Source organism: Rhyacophila brunnea, unplaced genomic scaffold (assembly GCF_057557595.1).
Source record: "Rhyacophila brunnea isolate RB1 unplaced genomic scaffold, BYU_Rbru_1.0 scaffold_13, whole genome shotgun sequence".
Taxonomy (NCBI): domain Eukaryota; kingdom Metazoa; phylum Arthropoda; class Insecta; order Trichoptera; family Rhyacophilidae; genus Rhyacophila; species Rhyacophila brunnea.
Window position 1 is genome coordinate 10,260,455 of NW_028232785.1, and position 23,852 is coordinate 10,284,306.

General features: G+C 32.8%; 1 protein-coding gene across 1 annotated transcript in view; it reads left to right on the plus strand.

Moving 5' to 3' along the window:
* Positions 1-23,852, plus strand: part of LOC147076452 (uncharacterized) — an 88,799-nt gene that overhangs the window by 17,912 nt on the left and 47,035 nt on the right. Inside the window, exons 4-19 of the mRNA XM_085940273.1 lie at positions 858-983; positions 2,405-2,530; positions 3,953-4,078; positions 5,207-5,332; positions 6,756-6,881; positions 8,304-8,429; positions 9,853-9,978; positions 11,399-11,524; positions 12,948-13,073; positions 14,202-14,327; positions 15,751-15,876; positions 17,299-17,424; positions 18,848-18,973; positions 20,395-20,520; positions 21,943-22,068; positions 23,197-23,322. Of these exons, the coding sequence (XP_085796399.1) occupies positions 858-983; positions 2,405-2,530; positions 3,953-4,078; positions 5,207-5,332; positions 6,756-6,881; positions 8,304-8,429; positions 9,853-9,978; positions 11,399-11,524; positions 12,948-13,073; positions 14,202-14,327; positions 15,751-15,876; positions 17,299-17,424; positions 18,848-18,973; positions 20,395-20,520; positions 21,943-22,068; positions 23,197-23,322 (2,016 nt within the window). The remainder of the gene's footprint in view (positions 1-857; positions 984-2,404; positions 2,531-3,952; positions 4,079-5,206; positions 5,333-6,755; positions 6,882-8,303; positions 8,430-9,852; positions 9,979-11,398; positions 11,525-12,947; positions 13,074-14,201; positions 14,328-15,750; positions 15,877-17,298; positions 17,425-18,847; positions 18,974-20,394; positions 20,521-21,942; positions 22,069-23,196; positions 23,323-23,852) is intronic.

Genomic DNA, 23,852 nt, shown 5'->3' on the forward strand with positions numbered 1-23,852 from the left:
TTAGGCAATAAATGGATAAGGTATTCTTTTATTATATATTTTTAGAAATCGGTTAGTTACTTACCTAATTATTAATATTAAGATTAAGGTTCGCATGCATTGCTTCGAAGTGGCACAGTACCTTCATTTTATACAAGAATATAAAATGAAGGGAGTTTCTCGACTAATATAACTTTTCTGATCTACATTCTGTGTTACATTTTGTTATGTAGAAACTCCAATTCAATTTTGTATAATCTTATTGAAGATTTTAATAGGATGCATTTGGAATCAAGTAGGACCCGCGTCGATGCATGCAAATTGGAGTGTCATGTGTCCAAGGCTAAACACAAACATGAGAGGCCATGTTAAAATCATCACTTCTGACAGTTCAAATCCTGGCATAATTAACTGCCTGAATACGATTGTTATGGGTTGGAATTATTAAAAGATATTAAGTATTGTTGTATTTAATGTTGTCCTTTTATTTCCACTTTATAACACAAAATCATACAACATATTTTTACTGGTATACTAATATAAGGTTGAATATTACTAGGTACAATGTGTGTTTCTTGTTAGAAGTCCGGCTGAAGAGTGTTTTTTTATACTGGAATACTACTAGAAAGGAACAATAAAGATGATGCAACAAACTTAAGAAATGAAACAAGATTTAACATGTAAAAATAATAATGAACTCATTATTTCAGCCAGTCGAATCCACTGGCTGACTCACTAACAGTTACAATTTCGAATGGCACATAACACAATACAGCACATTAATTAAATCATTTTATTATTAAGTCCTTTCTTTCTCATTTAATGAATTCGAAAAATTCTACAATTAATATAATTCAAATGTTTTAAACATCTTTTAGGGTAAACATGAAGAGGCAGTACAACACAAACAACGAGCGTTAAAGATCTACGAAGCTAAGTTGGAAACAAACGATCCAATACTCGCCGAGATCAACCTTAGTTTGGGCGTTACTTACCATGAACAGGTACTAACACTTTATTGTCTATTGGTCCCTAGATTGTCGTAAAATAAAATAAGAATATTAGGACTCATTGTTGTGGTTTTCCTACAGAATTAATATCCACTTTTCATGTCTGTGTGAGAGTTTCACCTTAACTTCCTAAATTTTAAGGTCGAAGTCTTGGCCATTTTGCAATAAATTATTGTCGTCGAAGGTAAAATCGAAAAGACTATCACATGTATCGCGTTCTATTTAGAGCCCTACTTGCAATTAGTGTGATCCTCGAAGCATATCAACTTCTTTATTTTATTCAATCCAACATGCATGTTGATGAAATCCCCTAAAATGCGGAGTTTTGTATGCAGCGCTAGAAATGTAAGCGTGTACAAATTAATGCAGTATAAAAACTAGTTCGCGGAACCCTGAAATCTCTAAAAGTGAAAAACTACAATATTTTAAAATTTTAAGTAAGATTTTGCATCATAGTTAATATTAATATAACGAAACTTTTACGAGAGCGGAACATTTTTGTAGCAACAAGGGATTGACACTATAAAATGCACGCTATTGATACAGCGTGTGCTTATTGTTCTTTATTTGTAAATCCCATTAGATTTTGACAACATGACAAAGTGTAGTGAGATGATATATCATGCATCAAAAGTTTAGGCAATAAATGGATAAGGTACTCTTTTATTATATATTTTTAGAAATCTGTTAGTTACTTATCTAATTATTAATATTAAAATTAAGGTTCGCATGCATTGCTTCGAAGTGACACGGTACCTTCATTTTATACAAGAGTATAAAATTAAGGGAGTTTCTCGACTAATATAACTTTTCTGATCTACATTCTGTGTTACATTTTGTTATGTAGAAACCCCAATTCAATTTTGTATAATCTTATTGAAGATTTTAATAGGATGCATTTGGAATCAAGTAAGACCTGCGTCGACGCACGTAAATTGCAGTGTCATGTGTCTGACCGTCAACACAGTCATGAGAGGCCGTATTACAATCATCACTCCAGACGGTACACATCCTGGGATAATAAACTGTCTGAATACGAAACAGCACATTAATCATCACTTTTTGATTGGAGTTTAGTGATAGGTTAGAAAAGTCTCGCTTTCATAACATGTCTGTGTGAGAGTTTCACCTAAAAATGAAATAATAGTCGATACAAAGTTATTTAGAAGTGTTAGTCCTTAAAATCAGCATAAACATTCTTTTTTTCAATACCCCTCTCTTACATTTTCCCTCCAATTAGGTTTTTTTTTTCAGTCCTTTTAGAAACGTAAAATAGGGGTTGTACTGCATATTTGCCATGATTTATGTATTTTATAATAGTTTAATATATTATCGTCTCAAGTCCATTCTTACTCATTTAATGAATTCGAAAAGTTCACAATTAATATAATTCAAATGTTTTAAACATCTTTTAGGGTAAACATGAAGAGGCAGTACAACACAAACAACGAGCGTTAAAGATCTACGAAGCTAAGTTGGAAACAAACGATCCAATACTCGCCGAGATCAACCTTAGTTTGGGCGTTACTTACCATGAACAGGTACTAACACTTTATTGTCTATTGGTCCTAGATTGTCGTAAAATAAAATAAGAATATTAGGACTCATTGTTGTGGTTTTCCTACAGAATTAATATCCACTTTTCATGTCTGTGTGAGAGTTTCACCTTAACTTCCTAAATTTTAAGGTCGATGTCTTGGCCATTTTGCAATAAATTATTGTCGTCGAAGGTAAAATCGAAAAGACTATCACATGTATCGCGTTCTATTTAGAGCCCTACTTGCAATTAGTGTGATCCTCGAAGCATATCAACTTCTTTATTTTATTCAATCCAACATGCATGTTGATGAAATCCCCAAAAATGCGGAGTCTTGTATGCAGCGCTAGAAATGTAAGCGTGTACAAATTAATGCTGTATACAAACTGGTTCGCGGAACCCTGAAATCTCTAAAAGTGAAAAACTACAATATTTTGAAATTTTAAGTAAGATTTTGCATCATAGTTAATATTAATATAACGAAACTTTTACGAGGGAGGAACATTTTTGTAGCAACAAGGGATTGACACTATAAAATGCACGCTATTGATACAGCGTGTGCTTATTGTTCTTTATTTGTAAATCCCATTAGATTTTGACAACATGACAAAGTGTAGTGAGATGATATATCATGCATCAAAAGTTTAGGCAATAAATGGATAAGGTACTCTTTTATTATATATTTTTAGAAATCTGTTAGTTACTTATCTAATTATTAATAATAAAATTAAGGTTCGCATGCATTGCTTCGAAGTGACACGGTACCTTCATTTTATACAAGAGTATAAAATTAAGGGAGTTTCTCGACTAATATAACTTTTCTGATCTACATTCTGTGTTACATTTTGTTATGTAGAAACCCCAATTCAATTTTGTATAATCTTATTGAAGATTTTAATAGGATGCATTTGGAATCAAGTAAGACCTGCGTCGACGCACGTAAATAATTGCAGTGTCATGTGTCTGACCGTCAACACAGTCATGAGAGGCCGTATTACAATCATCACTCCAGACGGTACACATCCTGGGATAATAAACTGTCTGAATACGAAACAGCACATTAATCATCACTTTTTGATTAGAGTTTAGTGATAGGTTAGAAAAATCTCGCTTTCATAACATGTCTGTGTGAGAGTTTCACCTAAAAATGAAATAATAGTCGATACAAAGTTATTTAGAAGTGTTAGTCCTTAAAATCAGCATAAAAATTCTTTTTTTCAATACCCCTCTCTTACATTTTCCCTCCAATTAGGTTTTTTTTCCAGTCCCTTTAGAAACGTAAAATAGGAGTTGTACTGCATATTTGCCATGATTTATGTATTTTATAATAGTTTAATATATTATTGTCTCAAGTCCATTCTTACTCATTTAATGAATTCGAAAAGTTCACAATTAATATAATTCAAATGTTTTAAACATCTTTTAGGGTAAACATGAAGAGGCAGTACAACACAAACAACGAGCGTTAAAGATCTACGAAGCTAAGTTGGAAACAAACGATCCAATACTCGCCGAGATCAACCTTAGTTTGGGCGTTACTTACCATGAACAGGTACTAACACTTTATTGTCTATTGGTCCTAGATTGTCGTAAAATAAAATAAGAATATTAGGACTCATTGTTGTGGTTTTCCTACAGAATTAATATCCACTTTTCATGTCTGTGTGAGAGTTTCACCTTAACTTCCTAAATTTTAAGGTCGAAGTCTTGGCCATTTTGCAATAAATTATTGTCGTCGAAGGTAAAATCGAAAAGACTATCACATGTATCGCGTTCTATTTAGAGCCCTACTTGCAATTAGTGTGATCCTCGAAGCATATCAACTTCTTTATTTTATTCAATCCAACATGCATGTTGATGAAATCCCCTAAAATGCGGAGTCTTGTATGCAGCGCTAGAAATGTAAGCGTGTACAAATTAATGCAGTATACAAACTGGTTCGCGGAACCCTGAAATCTCTAAAAGTGAAAAACTACAATATTTTGAAATTTTAAGTAAGATTTTGCATCATAGTTAATATTAATATAACGAAACTTTTACGAGGGAGGAACATTTTTGTAGCAACAAGGGATTGACACTATAAAATGCACGCTATTGATACAGCGTGTGCTTATTGTTCTTTATTTGTAAATCCCATTAGATTTTGACAACATGACAAAGTGTAGTGAGATGATATATCATCTCATCATCATCTATCAAATTGCAGTGTCATGTGTCCGACCGTCAACACAGTCATGAGAGGCCGTATTACAATCATCACTCCAGACGGTACACATCCTGGGATAATAAACTGTCTGAATACGAAACAGCACATTAATCATCACTTTTTGATTGGAGTTTAGTGATAGGTTAGAAAAGTCTCGCTTTCATAACATGTCTGTGTGAGAGTTTCACCTAAAAATGAAATAATAGTCGATACAAAGTTATTTAGAAGTGTTAGTCCTTAAAATCAGCATAAACATTCTTTTTTTCAATACCCCTCTCTTACATTTTCCCTCCAATTAGGTTTTTTTTTTCAGTCCCTTTAGAAACGTAAAATAGGGGTTGTACTGCATATTTGCCATGATTTATGTATTTTATAATAGTTTAATATATTATTGTCTCAAGTCCATTCTTACTCATTTAATGAATTCGAAAAGTTCACAATTAATATAATTCAAATGTTTTAAACATCTTTTAGGGTAAACATGAAGAGGCAGTACAACACAAACAACGAGCGTTAAAGATCTACGAAGCTAAGTTGGAAACAAACGATCCAATACTCGCCGAGATCAACCTTAGTTTGGGCGTTACTTACCATGAACAGGTACTAACACTTTATTGTCTATTGGTCCTAGATTGTCGTAAAATAAAATAAGAATATTAGGACTCATTGTTGTGGTTTTCCTACAGAATTAATATCCACTTTTCATGTCTGTGTGAGAGTTTCACCTTAACTTCCTAAATTTTAAGGTCGAAGTCTTGGCCATTTTGCAATAAATTATTGTCGTCGAAGGTAAAATCGAAAAGACTATCACATGTATCGCGTTCTATTTAGAGCCCTACTTGCAATTAGTGTGATCCTCGAAGCATATCAACTTCTTTATTTTATTCAATCCAACATGCATGTTGATGAAATCCCCTAAAATGCGGAGTCTTGTATGCAGCGCTAGAAATGTAAGCGTGTACAAATTAATGCAGTAAACAAACTGGTTCGCGGAACCCTGAAATCTCTAAAAGTGAAAAACTACAATATTTTGAAATTTTAAGTAAGATTTTGCATCATAGTTAATATTAATATAACGAAACTTTTACGAGGGAGGAACATTTTTGTAGCAACAAGGGATTGACACTATAAAATGCACGCTATTGATACAGCGTGTGCTTATTGTTCTTTATTTGTAAATCCCATTAGATTTTGACAACATGACAAAGTGTAGTGAGATGATATATCATGCATCAAAAGTTTAGGCAATAAATGGATAAGGTACTCTTTTATTATATATTTTTAGAAATCTGTTAGTTACTTATCTAATTATTAATATTAAAATTAAGGTTCGCATGCATTGCTTCGAAGTGACACGGTACCTTCATTTTATACAAGAGTATAAAATTAAGGGAGTTTCTCGACTAATATAACTTTTCTGATCTACATTCTGTGTTACATTTTGTTATGTAGAAACCCCAATTCAATTTTGTATAATCTTATTGAAGATTTTAATAGGATGCATTTGGAATCAAGTAAGACCTGCGTCGACGCACGTAAATAATTGCAGTGTCATGTGTCTGACCGTCAACACAGTCATGAGAGGCCGTATTACAATCATCACTCCAGACGGTACACATCCTGGGATAATAAACTGTCTGAATACGAAACAGCACATTAATCATCACTTTTTGATTGGAGTTTAGTGATAGGTTAGAAAAGTCTCGCTTTCATAAAATGTCTGTGTGAGAGTTTCACCTAAAAATGAAATAATAGTCGATACAAAGTTATTTAGAAGTGTTAGTCCTTAAAATCAGCATAAACATTCTTTTTTTCAATACCCCTCTCTTACATTTTCCCTCCAATTAGGTTTTTTTTTTCAGTCCTTTTAGAAACGTAAAATAGGGGTTGTACTGCATATTTGCCATGATTTATGTATTTTATAATAGTTTAATATATTATCGTCTCAAGTCCATTCTTACTCATTTAATGAATTCGAAAAGTTCACAATTAATATAATTCAAATGTTTTAAACATCTTTTAGGGTAAACATGAAGAGGCAGTACAACACAAACAACGAGCGTTAAAGATCTACGAAGCTAAGTTGGAAACAAACGATCCAATACTCGCCGAGATCAACCTTAGTTTGGGCGTTACTTACCATGAACAGGTACTAACACTTTATTGTCTATTGGTCCTAGATTGTCGTAAAATAAAATAAGAATATTAGGACTCATTGTTGTGGTTTTCCTACAGAATTAATATCCACTTTTCATGTCTGTGTGAGAGTTTCACCTTAACTTCCTAAATTTTAAGGTCGATGTCTTGGCCATTTTGCAATAAATTATTGTCGTCGAAGGTAAAATCGAAAATACTATCACATGTATCGCGTTCTATTTAGAGCCCTACTTGCAATTAGTGTGATCCTCGAAGCATATCAACTTCTTTATTTTATTCAATCCAACATGCATGTTGATGAAATCCCCAAAAATGCGGAGTCTTGTATGCAGCGCTAGAAATGTAAGTGTGTACAAATTAATGCTGTATACAAACTGGTTCGCGGAACCCTGAAATCTCTAAAAGTGAAAAACTACAATATTTTGAAATTTTAAGTAAGATTTTGCATCATAGTTAATATTAATATAACGAAACTTTTACGAGGGAGGAACATTTTTGTAGCAACAAGGGATTGACACTATAAAATGCACGCTATTGATACAGCGTGTGCTTATTGTTCTTTATTTGTAAATCCCATTAAATTTTGACAACATGACAAAGTGTAGTGAGATGATATATCATGCATCAAAAGTTTAGGCAATAAATGGATAAGGTACTCTTTTATTATATATTTTTAGAAATCTGTTAGTTACTTATCTAATTATTAATAATAAAATTAAGGTTCGCATGCATTGCTTCGAAGTGACACGGTACCTTCATTTTATACAAGAGTATAAAATTAAGGGAGTTTCTCGACTAATATAACTTTTCTGATCTACATTCTGTGTTACATTTTGTTATGTAGAAACCCCAATTCAATTTTGTATAATCTTATTGAAGATTTTAATAGGATGCATTTGGAATCAAGTAAGACCTGCGTCGACGCACGTAAATAATTGCAGTGTCATGTGTCTGACCGTCAACACAGTCATGAGAGGCCGTATTACAATCATCACTCCAGACGGTACACATCCTGGGATAAAAAACTGTCTGAATACGAAACAGCACATTAATCATCACTTTTTGATTAGAGTTTAGTGATAGGTTAGAAAAATCTCGCTTTCATAACATGTCTGTGTGAGAGTTTCACCTAAAAATGAAATAATAGTCGATACAAAGTTATTTAGAAGTGTTAGTCCTTAAAATCAGCATAAAAATTCTTTTTTTCAATACCCCTCTCTTACATTTTCCCTCCAATTAGGTTTTTTTTTCAGTCCCTTTAGAAACGTAAAATAGGAGTTGTACTGCATATTTGCCATGATTTATGTATTTTATAATAGTTTAATATATTATTGTCTCAAGTCCATTCTTACTCATTTAATGAATTCGAAAAGTTCACAATTAATATAATTCAAATGTTTTAAACATCTTTTAGGGTAAACATGAAGAGGCAGTACAACACAAACAACGAGCGTTAAAGATCTACGAAGCTAAGTTGGAAACAAACGATCCAATACTCGCCGAGATCAACCTTAGTTTGGGCGTTACTTACCATGAACAGGTACTAACACTTTATTGTCTATTGGTCCTAGATTGTCGTAAAATAAAATAAGAATATTAGGACTCATTGTTGTGGTTTTCCTACAGAATTAATATCCACTTTTCATGTCTGTGTGAGAGTTTCACCTTAACTTCGTAAATTTTAAGGTCGAAGTCTTGGCCATTTTGCAATAAATTATTGTCGTCGAAGGTAAAATCGAAAAGACTATCACATGTATCGCGTTCTATTTAGAGCCCTACTTGCAATTAGTGTGATCCTCGAAGCATATCAACTTCTTTATTTTATTCAATCCAACATGCATGTTGATGAAATCCCCTAAAATGCGGAGTCTTGTATGCAGCGCTAGAAATGTAAGCGTGTACAAATTAATGCAGTATACAAACTGGTTCGCGGAACCCTGAAATCTCTAAAAGTGAAAAACTACAATATTTTGAAATTTTAAGTAAGATTTTGCATCATAGTTAATATTAATATAACGAAACTTTTACGAGGGAGGAACATTTTTGTAGCAACAAGGGATTGACACTATAAAATGCACGCTATTGATACAGCGTGTGCTTATTGTTCTTTATTTGTAAATCCCATTAGATTTTGACAACATTACAAAGTGTAGTGAGATGATATATCATGCATCAAAAGTTTAGGCAATAAATGGATAAGGTACTCTTTTATTATATATTTTTAGAAATCTGTTAGTTACTTATCTAATTATTAATATTAAAATTAAGGTTCGCATGCATTGCTTCGAAGTGACACGGTACCTTCATTTTATACAAGAGTATAAAATTAAGGGAGTTTCTCGACTAATATAACTTTTCTGATCTACATTCTGTGTTACATTTTGTTATGTAGAAACCCCAATTCAATTTTGTATAATCTTATTGAAGATTTTAATAGGATGCATTTGGAATCAAGTAAGACCTGCGTCGACGCACGTAAATAATTGCAGTGTCATGTGTCTGACCGTCAACACAGTCATGAGAGGCCGTATTACAATCATCACTCCAGACGGTACACATCCTGGGATAATAAACTGTCTGAATACGAAACAGCACATTAATCATCACTTTTTGATTGGAGTTTAGTGATAGGTTAGAAAAATCTCACTTTCATAACATGTCTGTGTGAGAGTTTCACCTAAAAATGAAATAATAGTCGATACAAAGTTATTTAGAAGTGTTAGTCCTTAAAATCAGCATAAACATTCTTTTTTTCAATACCCCTCTCTTACATTTTCCCTCCAATTAGGTTTTTTTTTTCAGTCCCTTTAGAAACGTAAAATAGGGGTTGTACTGCATATTTGCCATGATTTATGTATTTTATAATAGTTTAATATATTATTGTCTCAAGTCCATTCTTACTCATTTAATGAATTCGAAAAGTTCACAATTAATATAATTCAAATGTTTTAAACATCTTTTAGGGTAAAAATGAAGAGGCAGTACAACACAAACAACGAGCGTTAAAGATCTACGAAGCTAAGTTGGAAACAAACGATCCAATACTCGCCGAGATCAACCTTAGTTTGGGCGTTACTTACCATGAACAGGTACTAACACTTTATTGTCTATTGGTCCTAGATTGTCGTAAAATAAAATAAGAATATTAGGACTCATTGTTGTGGTTTTCCTACAGAATTAATATCCACTTTTCATGTCTGTGTGAGAGTTTCACCTTAACTTCCTAAATTTTAAGGTCGATGTCTTGGCCATTTTGCAATAAATTATTGTCGTCGAAGGTAAAATCGAAAAGACTATCACATGTATCGCGTTCTATTTAGAGCCCTACTTGCAATTAGTGTGATCCTCGAAGCATATCAACTTCTTTATTTTATTCAATCCAACATGCATGTTGATGAAATCCCCTAAAATGCGGAGTCTTGTATGCAGCGCTAGAAATGTAAGCGTGTATAAATTAATGCAGTATACAAACTGGTTCGCGGAACCCTGAAATCTCTAAAAGTGAAAAACTACAATATTTTGAAATTTTAAGTAAGATTTTGCATCATAGTTAATATTAATATAACGAAACTTTTACGAGAGCGGAACATTTTTGTAGCAACAAGGGATTGACACTATAAAATGCACGCTATTGATACAGCGTGTGCTTATTGTTCTTTATTTGTAAATCCTATTAGATTTTGACAACATGACAAAGTGTAGTGAGATGATATATCATGCATCAAAAGTTTAGGCAATAAATGGATAAGGTACTCTTTTATTATATATTTTTAGAAATCTGTTAGTTACTTATCTAATTATTAATATTAAAATTAAGGTTCGCATGCATTGCTTCGAAGTGACACGGTACCTTCATTTTATACAAGAGTATAAAATTAAGGGAGTTTCTCGACTAATATAACTTTTCTGATCTACATTCTGTGTTACATTTTGTTATGTAGAAACCCCAATTCAATTTTGTATAATCTTATTGAGGATTTCAATAGGATGCATTTGGAATCAAGTAAGACCTGTGTCGACGCACGTAAATTGCAGTGTCATGTGTCTGACCGTCAACACAGTCATGAGAGGCCGTATTACAATCATCACTCCAGACGGTACACATCCTGGGATAATAAACTGTCTGAATACGAAACAGCACATTAATCATCACTTTTTGATTGGAGTTTAGTGATAGGTTAGAAAAGTCTCGCTTTCATAACATGTCTGTGTGAGAGTTTCACCTAAAAATGAAATAATAGTCGATACAAAGTTATTTAGAAGTGTTAGTCCTTAAAATCAGCATAAACATTCTTTTTTTCAATACCCCTCTCTTACATTTTCCCTCCAATTAGGTATTTTTTTTCAGTCCCTTTAGAAACGTAAAATAGGGGTTGTACTGCATATTTGCCATGATTTATGTATTTTATAATAGTTTAATATATTATTGTCTCAAGTCCATTCTTACTCATTTAATGAATTCGAAAAGTTCACAATTAATATAATTCAAATGTTTTAAACATCTTTTAGGGTAAACATGAAGAGGCAGTACAACACAAACAACGAGCGTTAAAGATCTACGAAGCTAAGTTGGAAACAAACGATCCAATACTCGCCGAGATCAACCTTAGTTTGGGCGTTACTTACCATGAACAGGTACTAACACTTTATTGTCTATTGGTCCTAGATTGTCGTAAAATAAAATAAGAATATTAGGACTCATTGTTGTGGTTTTCCTACAGAATTAATATCCACTTTTCATGTCTGTGTGAGAGTTTCACCTTAACTTCCTAAATTTTAAGGTCGAAGTCTTGGCCATTTTGCAATAAATTATTGTCGTCGAAGGTAAAATCGAAAAGACTATCACATGTATCGCGTTCTATTTAGAGCCCTACTTGCAATTAGTGTGATCCTCGAAGCATATCAACTTCTTTATTTTATTCAATCCAACATGCATGTTGATGAAATCCCCTAAAATGCGGAGTCTTGTATGCAGCGCTAGAAATGTAAGCGTGTACAAATTAATGCAGTAAACAAACTGGTTCGCGGAACCCTGAAATCTCTAAAAGTGAAAAACTACAATATTTTGAAATTTTAAGTAAGATTTTGCATCATAGTTAATATTAATATAACGAAACTTTTACGAGGGAGGAACATTTTTGTAGCAACAAGGGATTGACACTATAAAATGCACGCTATTGATACAGCGTGTGCTTATTGTTCTTTATTTGTAAATCCCATTAGATTTTGACAACATGACAAAGTGTAGTGAAATGATATATCATGCATCAAAAGTTTAGGCAATAAATGGATAAGGTACTCTTTTATTATATATTTTTAGAAATCTGTTAGTTACTTATCTAATTATTAATATTAAAATTAAGGTTCGCATGCATTGCTTCGAAGTGACACGGTACCTTCATTTTATACAAGAGTATAAAATTAAGGGAGTTTCTCGACTAATATAACTTTTCTGATCTACATTCTGTGTTACATTTTGTTATGTAGAAACCCCAATTCAATTTTGTATAATCTTATTGAAGATTTTAATAGGATGCATTTGGAATCAAGTAAGACCTGCGTCGACGCACGTAAATAATTGCAGTGTCATGTGTCTGACCGTCAACACAGTCATGAGAGGCCGTATTACAATCATCACTCCAGACGGTACACATCCTGGGATAATAAACTGTCTGAATACGAAACAGCACATTAATCATCACTTTTTGATTAGAGTTTAGTGATAGGTTAGAAAAATCTCGCTTTCATAACATGTCTGTGTGAGAGTTTCACCTAAAAATGAAATAATAGTCGATACAAAGTTATTTAGAAGTGTTAGTCCTTAAAATCAGCATAAACATTCTTTTTTTCAATACCCCTCTCTTACATTTTCCCTCCAATTAGGTTTTTTTTTCAGTCCCTTTAGAAACGTAAAATAGGAGTTGTACTGCATATTTGCCATGATTTATGTATTTTTATAATAGTTTAATATATTATTGTCTCAAGTCCATTCTTACTCATTTAATGAATTCGAAAAGTTCACAATTAATATAATTCAAATGTTTTAAACATCTTTTAGGGTAAACATGAAGAGGCAGTACAACACAAACAACGAGCGTTAAAGATCTACGAAGCTAAGTTGGAAACAAACGATCCAATACTCGCCGAGATCAACCTTAGTTTGGGCGTTACTTACCATGAACAGGTACTAACACTTTATTGTCTATTGGTCCTAGATTGTCGTAAAATAAAATAAGAATATTAGGACTCATTGTTGTGGTTTTCCTACAGAATTAATATCCACTTTTCATGTCTGTGTGAGAGTTTCACCTTAACTTCCTAAATTTTAAGGTCGAAGTCTTGGCCATTTTGCAATAAATTATTGTCGTCGAAGGTAAAATCGAAAAGACTATCACATGTATCGCGTTCTATTTAGAGCTCTACTTGCAATTAGTGTGATCTTCGAAGCATATCAACTTCTTTATATTATTCAATCCAACATGCATGTTGATGAAATCCCCTAAAATGCGGAGTTTTGTATGCAACGCTAGAAATGTAAGCGTGTACAAATTAATGCAGTATACAAACTGGTTCGCGGAACCCTGAAATTTCTAAAAGTGAAAAACTACAATATTTTGAAATTTTAAGTAAGATTTTGCATCATAGTTAATATTAATATAACGAAACTTTTACGAGGGAGGAACATTTTTGTAGCAACAAGGGATTGACACTATAAAATGCACGCTATTGATACAGCGTGTGCTTATTGTTCTTTATTTGTAAATCCCATTAGATTTTGACAACATGACAAAGTGTAGTGAGATGATATATCATCTCATCATCATCTATCAAATTGCAGTGTCATGTGTCCGACCGTCAACACAGTCATGAGAGGCCGTATTACAATCATCACTCCAGACGGTACACATCCTGGGATAATAAACTGTCTGAATACGAAACAGCACATTAATCATCACTTTTTGATTGGAGTTTAGTGATAGGTTAGAAAAGTCTCGCTTTCATAACATGTCTGTGTGAGAGTTTCACCTAAAAATGAAATAATAGTCGATACAAAGTTATTTAGAAGTGTTAGTCCTTAAAATCAGCATAAACATTCTTTTTTTCAATACCCCTCTCTTACATTTTCCCTCCAATTAGGTTTTTTTTTTCAGTCCCTTTAGAAACGTAAAATAGGGGTTGTACTGCATATTTGCCATGATTTATGTATTTTATAATAGTTTAATATATTATTGTCTCAAGTCCATTCTTACTCATTTAATGAATTCGAAAAGTTCACAATTAATATAATTCAAATGTTTTAAACATCTTTTAGGGTAAACATGAAGAGGCAGTACAACACAAACAACGAGCGTTAAAGATCTACGAAGCTAAGTTGGAAACAAACGATCCAATACTCGCCGAGATCAACCTTAGTTTGGGCGTTACTTACCATGAACAGGTACTAACACTTTATTGTCTATTGGTCCTAGATTGTCGTAAAATAAAATAAGAATATTAGGACTCATTGTTGTGGTTTTCCTACAGAATTAATATCCACTTTTCATGTCTGTGTGAGAGTTTCACCTTAACTTCCTAAATTTTAAGGTCGAAGTCTTGGCCATTTTGCAATAAATTATTGTCGTCGAAGGTAAAATCGAAAAGACTATCACATGTATCGCGTTCTATTTAGAGCCCTACTTGCAATTAGTGTGATCCTCGAAGCATATCAACTTCTTTATTTTATTCAATCCAACATGCATGTAAATGAAATCCCCTAAAATGCGGAGTCTTGTATGCAGCGCTAGAAATGTAAGCGTGTACAAATTAATGCAGTATACAAACTGGTTCGCGGAACCCTGAAATCTCTAAAAGTGAAAAACTACAATATTTTGAAATTTTAAGTAAGATTTTGCATCATAGTTAATATTAATATAACGAAACTTTTACGAGGGAGGAACATTTTTGTAGCAACAAGGGATTGACACTATAAAATGCACGCTATTGATACAGCGTGTGCTTATTGTTCTTTATTTGTAAATCCCATTAGATTTTGACAACATGACAAAGTGTAGTGAGATGATATATCATGCATCAAAAGTTTAGGCAATAAATGGATAAGGTACTCTTTTATTATATATTTTTAGAAATCTGTTAGTTACTTATCTAATTATTAATATTAAAATTAAGGTTCGCATGCATTGCTTCGAAGTGACACGGTACCTTCATTTTATACAAGAGTATAAAATTAAGGGAGTTTCTCGACTAATATAACTTTTCTGATCTACATTCTGTGTTACATTTTGTTATGTAGAAACCCCAATTCAATTTTGTATAATCTTATTGAAGATTTTAATAGGATGCATTTGGAATCAAGTAAGACCTGCGTCGACGCACGTAAATAATTGCAGTGTCATGTGTCTGACCGTCAACACAGTCATGAGAGGCCGTATTACAATCATCACTCCAGACGGTACACATCCTGGGATAATAAACTGTCTGAATACGAAACAGCACATTAATCATCACTTTTTGATTGGAGTTTAGTGATAGGTTAGAAAAGTCTCGCTTTCATAAAATGTCTGTGTGAGAGTTTCACCTAAAAATGAAATAATAGTCGATACAAAGTTATTTAGAAGTGTTAGTCCTTAAAATCAGCATAAACATTCTTTTTTTCAATACCCCTCTCTTACATTTTCCCTCCAATTAGGTTTTTTTTTTCAGTCCTTTTAGAAACGTAAAATAGGGGTTGTACTGCATATTTGCCATGATTTATGTATTTTATAATAGTTTAATATATTATCGTCTCAAGTCCATTCTTACTCATTTAATGAATTCGAAAAGTTCACAATTAATATAATTCAAATGTTTTAAACATCTTTTAGGGTAAACATGAAGAGGCAGTACAACACAAACAACGAGCGTTAAAGATCTACGAAGCTAAGTTGGAAACAAACGATCCAATACTCGCCGAGATCAACCTTAGTTTGGGCGTTACTTACCATGAACAGGTACTAACACTTTATTGTCTATTGGTCCTAGATTGTCGTAAAATAAAATAAGAATATTAGGACTCATTGTTGTGGTTTTCCTACAGAATTAATATCCACTTTTCATGTCTGTGTGAGAGTTTCACCTTAACTTCCTAAATTTTAAGGTCGATGTCTTGGCCATTTTGCAATAAATTATTGTCGTCGAAGGTAAAATCGAAAATACTATCACATGTATCGCGTTCTATTTAGAGCCCTACTTGCAATTAGTGTGATCCTCGAAGCATATCAACTTCTTTATTTTATTCAATCCAACATGCATGTTGATGAAATCCCCAAAAATGCGGAGTCTTGTATGCAGCGCTAGAAATGTAAGCGTGTACAAATTAATGCTGTATACAAACTGGTTCGCGGAACCCTGAAATCTCTAAAAGTGAAAAATTACAATATTTTGAAATTTTAAGTAAGATTTTGCATCATAGTTAATATTAATATAACGAAACTTTTACGAGGGAGGAACATTTTTGTAGCAACAAGGGATTGACACTATAAAATGCACGCTATTGATACAGCGTGTGCTTATTGTTCTTTATTTGTAAATCCCATTAGATTTTGACAACATGACAAAGTGTAGTGAGATGATATATCATGCATCAAAAGTTTAGGCAATAAATGGATAAGGTACTCTTTTATTATATATTTTTAGAAATCTGTTAGTTACTTATCTAATTATTAATAATAAAATTAAGGTTCGCATGCATTGCTTCGAAGTGACACGGTACCTTCATTTTATACAAGAGTATAAAATTAAGGGAGTTTCTCGACTAATATAACTTTTCTGATCTACATTCTGTGTTACATTTTGTTATGTAGAAACCCCAATTCAATTTTGTATAATCTTATTGAAGATTTTAATAGGATGCATTTGGAATCAAGTAAGACCTGCGTCGACGCACGTAAATAATTGCAGTGTCATGTGTCTGACCGTCAACACAGTCATGAGAGGCCGTATTACAATCATCACTCCAGACGGTACACATCCTGGGATAAAAAACTGTCTGAATACGAAACAGCACATTAATCATCACTTTTTGATTAGAGTTTAGTGATAGGTTAGAAAAATCTCGCTTTCATAACATGTCTGTGTGAGAGTTTCACCTAAAAATGAAATAATAGTCGATACAAAGTTATTTAGAAGTGTTAGTCCTTAAAATCAGCATAAAAATTCTTTTTTTCAATACCCCTCTCTTACATTTTCCCTCCAATTAGGTTTTTTTTTCAGTCCCTTTAGAAACGTAAAATAGGAGTTGTACTGCATATTTGCCATGATTTATGTATTTTATAATAGTTTAATATATTATTGTCTCAAGTCCATTCTTACTCATTTAATGAATTCGAAAAGTTCACAATTAATATAATTCAAATGTTTTAAACATCTTTTAGGGTAAACATGAAGAGGCAGTACAACACAAACAACGAGCGTTAAAGATCTACGAAGCTAAGTTGGAAACAAACGATCCAATACTCGCCGAGATCAACCTTAGTTTGGGCGTTACTTACCATGAACAGGTACTAACACTTTATTGTCTATTGGTCCTAGATTGTCGTAAAATAAAATAAGAATATTAGGACTCATTGTTGTGGTTTTCCTACAGAATTAATATCCACTTTTCATGTCTGTGTGAGAGTTTCACCTTAACTTCCTAAATTTTAAGGTCGAAGTCTTGGCCATTTTGCAATAAATTATTGTCGTCGAAGGTAAAATCGAAAAGACTATCACATGTATCGCGTTCTATTTAGAGCCCTACTTGCAATTAGTGTGATCCTCGAAGCATATCAACTTCTTTATTTTATTCAATCCAACATGCATGTTGATGAAATCCCCTAAAATGCGGAGTCTTGTATGCAGCGCTAGAAATGTAAGCGTGTACAAATTAATGCAGTATACAAACTGGTTCGCGGAACCCTGAAATCTCTAAAAGTGAAAAACTACAATATTTTGAAATTTTAAGTAAGATTTTGCATCATAGTTAATATTAATATAACGAAACTTTTACGAGGGAGGAACATTTTTGTAGCAACAAGGGATTGACACTATAAAATGCACGCTATTGATACAGCGTGTGCTTATTGTTCTTTATTTGTAAATCCCATTAGATTTTGACAACATTACAAAGTGTAGTGAGATGATATATCATGCATCAAAAGTTTAGGCAATAAATGGATAAGGTACTCTTTTATTATATATTTTTAGAAATCTGTTAGTTACTTATCTAATTATTAATATTAAAATTAAGGTTCGCATGCATTGCTTCGAAGTGACACGCTACCTTCATTTTATACAAGAGTATAAAATTAAGGGAGTTTCTCGACTAATATAACTTTTCTGATCTACATTCTGTGTTACATTTTGTTATGTAGAAACCCCAATTCAATTTTGTATAATCTTATTGAAGATTTTAATAGGATGCATTTGGAATCAAGTAAGACCTGCGTCGACGCACGTAAATAATTGCAGTGTCATGTGTCTGACCGTCAACACAGTCATGAGAGGCCGTATTACAATCATCACTCCAGACGGTACACATCCTGGGATAATAAACTGTCTGAATACGAAACAGCACATTAATCATCACTTTTTGATTAGAGTTTAGTGATAGGTTAGAAAAATCTCACTTTCATAACATGTCTGTGTGAGAGTTTCACCTAAAAATGAAATAATAGTCGATACAAAGTTATTTAGAAGTGTTAGTCCTTAAAATCAGCATAAACATTCTTTTTTTCAATACCCCTCTCTTACATTTTCCCTCCAATTAGGTATTTTTTTTCAGTCCCTTTAGAAACGTAAAATAGGGGTTGTACTGCATATTTGCCATGATTTATGTATTTTATAATAGTTTAATATATTATTGTCTCAAGTCCATTCTTACTCATTTAATGAATTCGAAAAGTTCACAATTAATATAATTCAAATGTTTTAAACATCTTTTAGGGTAAACATGAAGAGGCAGTACAACACAAACAACGAGCGTTAAAGATCTACGAAGCTAAGTTGGAAACAAACGATCCAATACTCGCCGAGATCAACCTTAGTTTGGGCGTTACTTACCATGAACAGGTACTAACACTTTATTGTCTATTGGTCCTAGATTGTCGTAAAATAAAATAAGAATATTAGGACTCATTGTTGTGGTTTTCCTACAGAATTAATATCCACTTTTCATGTCTGTGTGAGAGTTTCACCTTAACTTCCTAAATTTTAAGGTCGAAGTCTTGGCCATTTTGCAATAAATTATTGTCGTCGAAGGTAAAATCGAAAAGACTATCACATGTATCGCGTTCTATTTAGAGCTCTACTTGCAATTAGTGTGATCTTCGAAGCATATCAACTTCTTTATATTATTCAATCCAACATGCATGTTGATGAAATCCCCTAAAATGCGGAGTTTTGTATGCAACGCTAGAAATGTAAGCGTGTACAAATTAATGCAGTATACAAACTGGTTCGCGGAACCCTGAAATCTCTAAAAGTGAAAAACTACAATATTTTGAAATTTTAAGTAAGATTTTGCATCATAGTTAATATTAATATAACGAAACTTTTACGAGGGAGGAACATTTTTGTAGCAACAAGGGATTGACACTATAAAATGCACGCTATTGATACAGCGTGTGCTTATTGTTCTTTATTTGTAAATCCCATTAGATTTTGACAACATGACAAAGTGTAGTGAGATGATATATCATGCATCAAAAGTTGAGGCAATAAATGGATAAGGTACTCTTTTATTATATATTTTTAGAAATCTGTTAGTTACTTATCTAATTATTAATATTAAAATTTAGGTTCGCATGCATTGCTTCGAAGTGACACGGTACCTTCATTTTATACAAGAGTATAAAATTAAGGGAGTTTCTCGACTAATATAACTTTTCTGATCTACATTCTGTGTTACATTTTGTTATGTAGAAACCCCAATTCAATGTTGTATAATCTTATTGAAGATTTGAATAGGGTGCATTTGGAATCAAGTAATACCTGCGTCGACGCACGTAAATTGCAGTGTCATGTGTCTGACCGTCAACACAGTCATGAGAGGCCGTATTACAATCATCACTCCAGACGGTACACATCCTGGGATAATAAACTGTCTGAATACGAAACAGCACATTAATCATCACTTTTTGATTGGAGTTTAGTGATAGGTTAGAAAAGTCTCGCTTTCATAACATGTCTGTGTGAGAGTTTCACCTAAAAATGAAATAATAGTCGATACAAAGTTATTTAGAAGTGTTAGTCCTTAAAATCAGCATAAACATTCTTTTTTTCAATACCCCTCTCTTACATTTTCCCTCCAATTAGGTTTTTTTTTTCAGTCCCTTAAGAAACGTAAAATAGGGGTTGTACTGCATATTTGCCATGATTTATGTATTTTTATAATAGTTTAATATATTATTGTCTCAAGTCCATTCTTACTCATTTAATGAATTCGAAAAGTTCACAATTAATATAATTCAAATGTTTTAAACATCTTTTAGGGTAAACATGAAGAGGCAGTACAACACAAACAACGAGCGTTAAAGATCTACGAAGCTAAGTTGGAAACAAACGATCCAATACTCGCCGAGATCAACCTTAGTTTGGGCGTTACTTACCATGAACAGGTACTAACACTTTATTGTCTATTGGTCCTAGATTGTCGTAAAATAAAATAAGAATATTAGGACTCATTGTTGTGGTTTTCCTACAGAATTAATATCCACTTTTCATGTCTGTGTGAGAGTTTCACCTTAACTTCCTAAATTTTAAGGTCGAAGTCTTGGCCATTTTGCAATAAATTATTGTCGTCGAAGGTAAAATCGAAAAGACTATCACATGTATCGCGTTCTATTTAGAGCCCTACTTGCAATTAGTGTGATCCTCGAAGCATATCAACTTCTTTATTTTATTCAATCCAACATGCATGTTGATGAAATCCCCTAAAATGCGGAGTCTTGTATGCAGCGCTAGAAATGTAAGCGTGTACAAATTAATGCAGTATACAAACTGCTTCGCGGAACCCTGAAATCTCTAAAAGTGAAAAACTACAATATTTTGAAATTTTAAGTAAGATTTTGCATCATAGTTAATATTAATATAACGAAACTTTTACGAGGGAGGAACATTTTTGTAGCAACAAGGGATTGACACTATAAAATGCACGCTATTGATACAGCGTGTGCTTATTGTTCTTTATTTGTAAATCCCATTAGATTTTGACAACATGACAAAGTGTAGTGAAATGATATATCATGCATCAAAAGTTTAGGCAATAAATGGATAAGGTACTCTTTTATTATATATTTTTAGAAATCTGTTAGTTACTTATCTAATTATTAATATTAAAATTAAGGTTCGCATGCATTGCTTCGAAGTGACACGGTACCTTCATTTTATACAAGAGTATAAAATTAAGGGAGTTTCTCGACTAATATAACTTTTCTGATCTACATTCTGTGTTACATTTTGTTATGTAGAAACCCCAATTCAATTTTGTATAATCTTATTGAAGATTTTAATAGGATGCATTTGGAATCAAGTAAGACCTGCGTCGACGCACGTAAATAATTGCAGTGTCATGTGTCTGACCGTCAACACAGTCATGAGAGGCCGTATTACAATCATCACTCCAGACGGTACACATCCTGGGATAATAAACTGTCTGAATACGAAACAGCACATTAATCATCACTTTTTGATTAGAGTTTAGTGATAGGTTAGAAAAATCTCGCTTTCATAACATGTCTGTGTGAGAGTTTCACCTAAAAATGAAATAATAGTCGATACAAAGTTATTTAGAAGTGTTAGTCCTTAAAATCAGCATAAACATTCTTTTTTTCAATACCCCTCTCTTACATTTTCCCTCCAATTAGGTTTTTTTTTCAGTCCCTTTAGAAACGTAAAATAGGAGTTGTACTGCATATTTGCCATGATTTATGTATTTTATAATAGTTTAATATATTATTGTCTCAAGTCCATTCTTACTCATTTAATGAATTCGAAAAGTTCACAATTAATATAATTCAAATGTTTTAAACATCTTTTAGGGTAAACATGAAGAGGCAGTACAACACAAACAACGAGCGTTAAAGATCTACGAAGCTAAGTTGGAAACAAACGATCCAATACTCGCCGAGATCAACCTTAGTTTGGGCGTTACTTACCATGAACAGGTACTAACACTTTATTGTCTATTGGTCCTAGATTGTCGTAAAATAAAATAAGAATATTAGGACTCATTGTTGTGGTTTTCCTACAGAATTAATATCCACTTTTCATGTCTGTGTGAGAGTTTCACCTTAACTTCCTAAATTTTAAGGTCGAAGTCTTGGCCATTTTGCAATAAATTATTGTCGTCGAAGGTAAAATCGAAAAGACTATCACATGTATCGCGTTCTATTTAGAGCCCTACTTGCAATTAGTGTGATCCTCGAAGCATATCAACTTCTTTATTTTATTCAATCCAACATGCATGTTGATGAAATCCCCTAAAATGCGGAGTCTTGTATGCAGCGCTAGAAATGTAAGCGTGTACAAATTAATGCAGTATACAAACTGGTTCGCGGAACCCTGAAATCTCTAAAAGTGAAAAACTACAATATTTTGAAATTTTAAGTAAGATTTTGCATCATAGTTAATATTAATATAACGAAACTTTTACGAGGGAGGAACATTTTTGTAGCAACAAGGGATTGACACTATAAAATGCACGCTATTGATACAGCGTGTGCTTATTGTTCTTTATTTGTAAATCCCATTAGATTTTGACAACATGACAAAGTGTAGTGAGATGATATATCATCTCATCATCATCTATCAAATTGCAGTGTCATGTGTCCGACCGTCAACACAGTCATGAGAGGCCGTATTACAATCATCACTCCAGACAGTACACATCCTGGGATAATAAACTGTCTGAATACGAAACAGCACATTAATCATCACTTTTTGATTGGAGTTTAGTGATAGGTTAGAAAAGTCTCGCTTTCATAACATGTCTGTGTGAGAGTTTCACCTAAAAATGAAATAATAGTCGATACAAAGTTATTTAGAAGTGTTAGTCCTTAAAATCAGCATAAACATTCTTTTTTTCAATACCCCTCTCTTACATTTTCCCTCCAATTAGGTTTTTTTTTTCAGTCCCTTTAGAAACGTAAAATAGGGGTTGTACTGCATATTTGCCATGATTTATGTATTTTATAATAGTTTAATATATTATTGTCTCAAGTCCATTCTTACTCATTTAATGAATTCGAAAAGTTCACAATTAATATAATTCAAATGTTTTAAACATCTTTTAGGGTAAACATGAAGAGGCAGTACAACACAAACAACGAGCGTTAAAGATCTACGAAGCTAAGTTGGAAACAAACGATCCAATACTCGCCGAGATCAACCTTAGTTTGGGCGTTACTTACCATGAACAGGTACTAACACTTTATTGTCTATTGGTCCTAGATTGTCGTAAAATAAAATAAGAATATTAGGACTCATTGTTGTGGTTTTCCTACAGAATTAATATCCACTTTTCATGTCTGTGTGAGAGTTTCACCTTAACTTCCTAAATTTTAAGGTCGATGTCTTGGCCATTTTGCAATAAATTATTGTCGTCGAAGGTAAAATCGAAAAGACTATCACATGTATCGCGTTCTATTTAGAGCCCTACTTGCAATTAGTGTGATCCTCGAAGCATATCAACTTCTTTATTTTATTCAATCCAACATGCATGTTGATGAAATCCCCAAAAATGCGGAGTCTTGTATGCAGCGCTAGAAATGTAAGCGTGTACAAATTAATGCTGTATACAAACTGGTTCGCGGAACCCTGAAATCTCTAAAAGTGAAAAACTACAATATTTTGAAATTTTAAGTAAGATTTTGCATCATAGTTAATATTAATATAACGAAACTTTTACGAGGGAGGAACATTTTTGTAGCAACAAGGGATTGACACTATA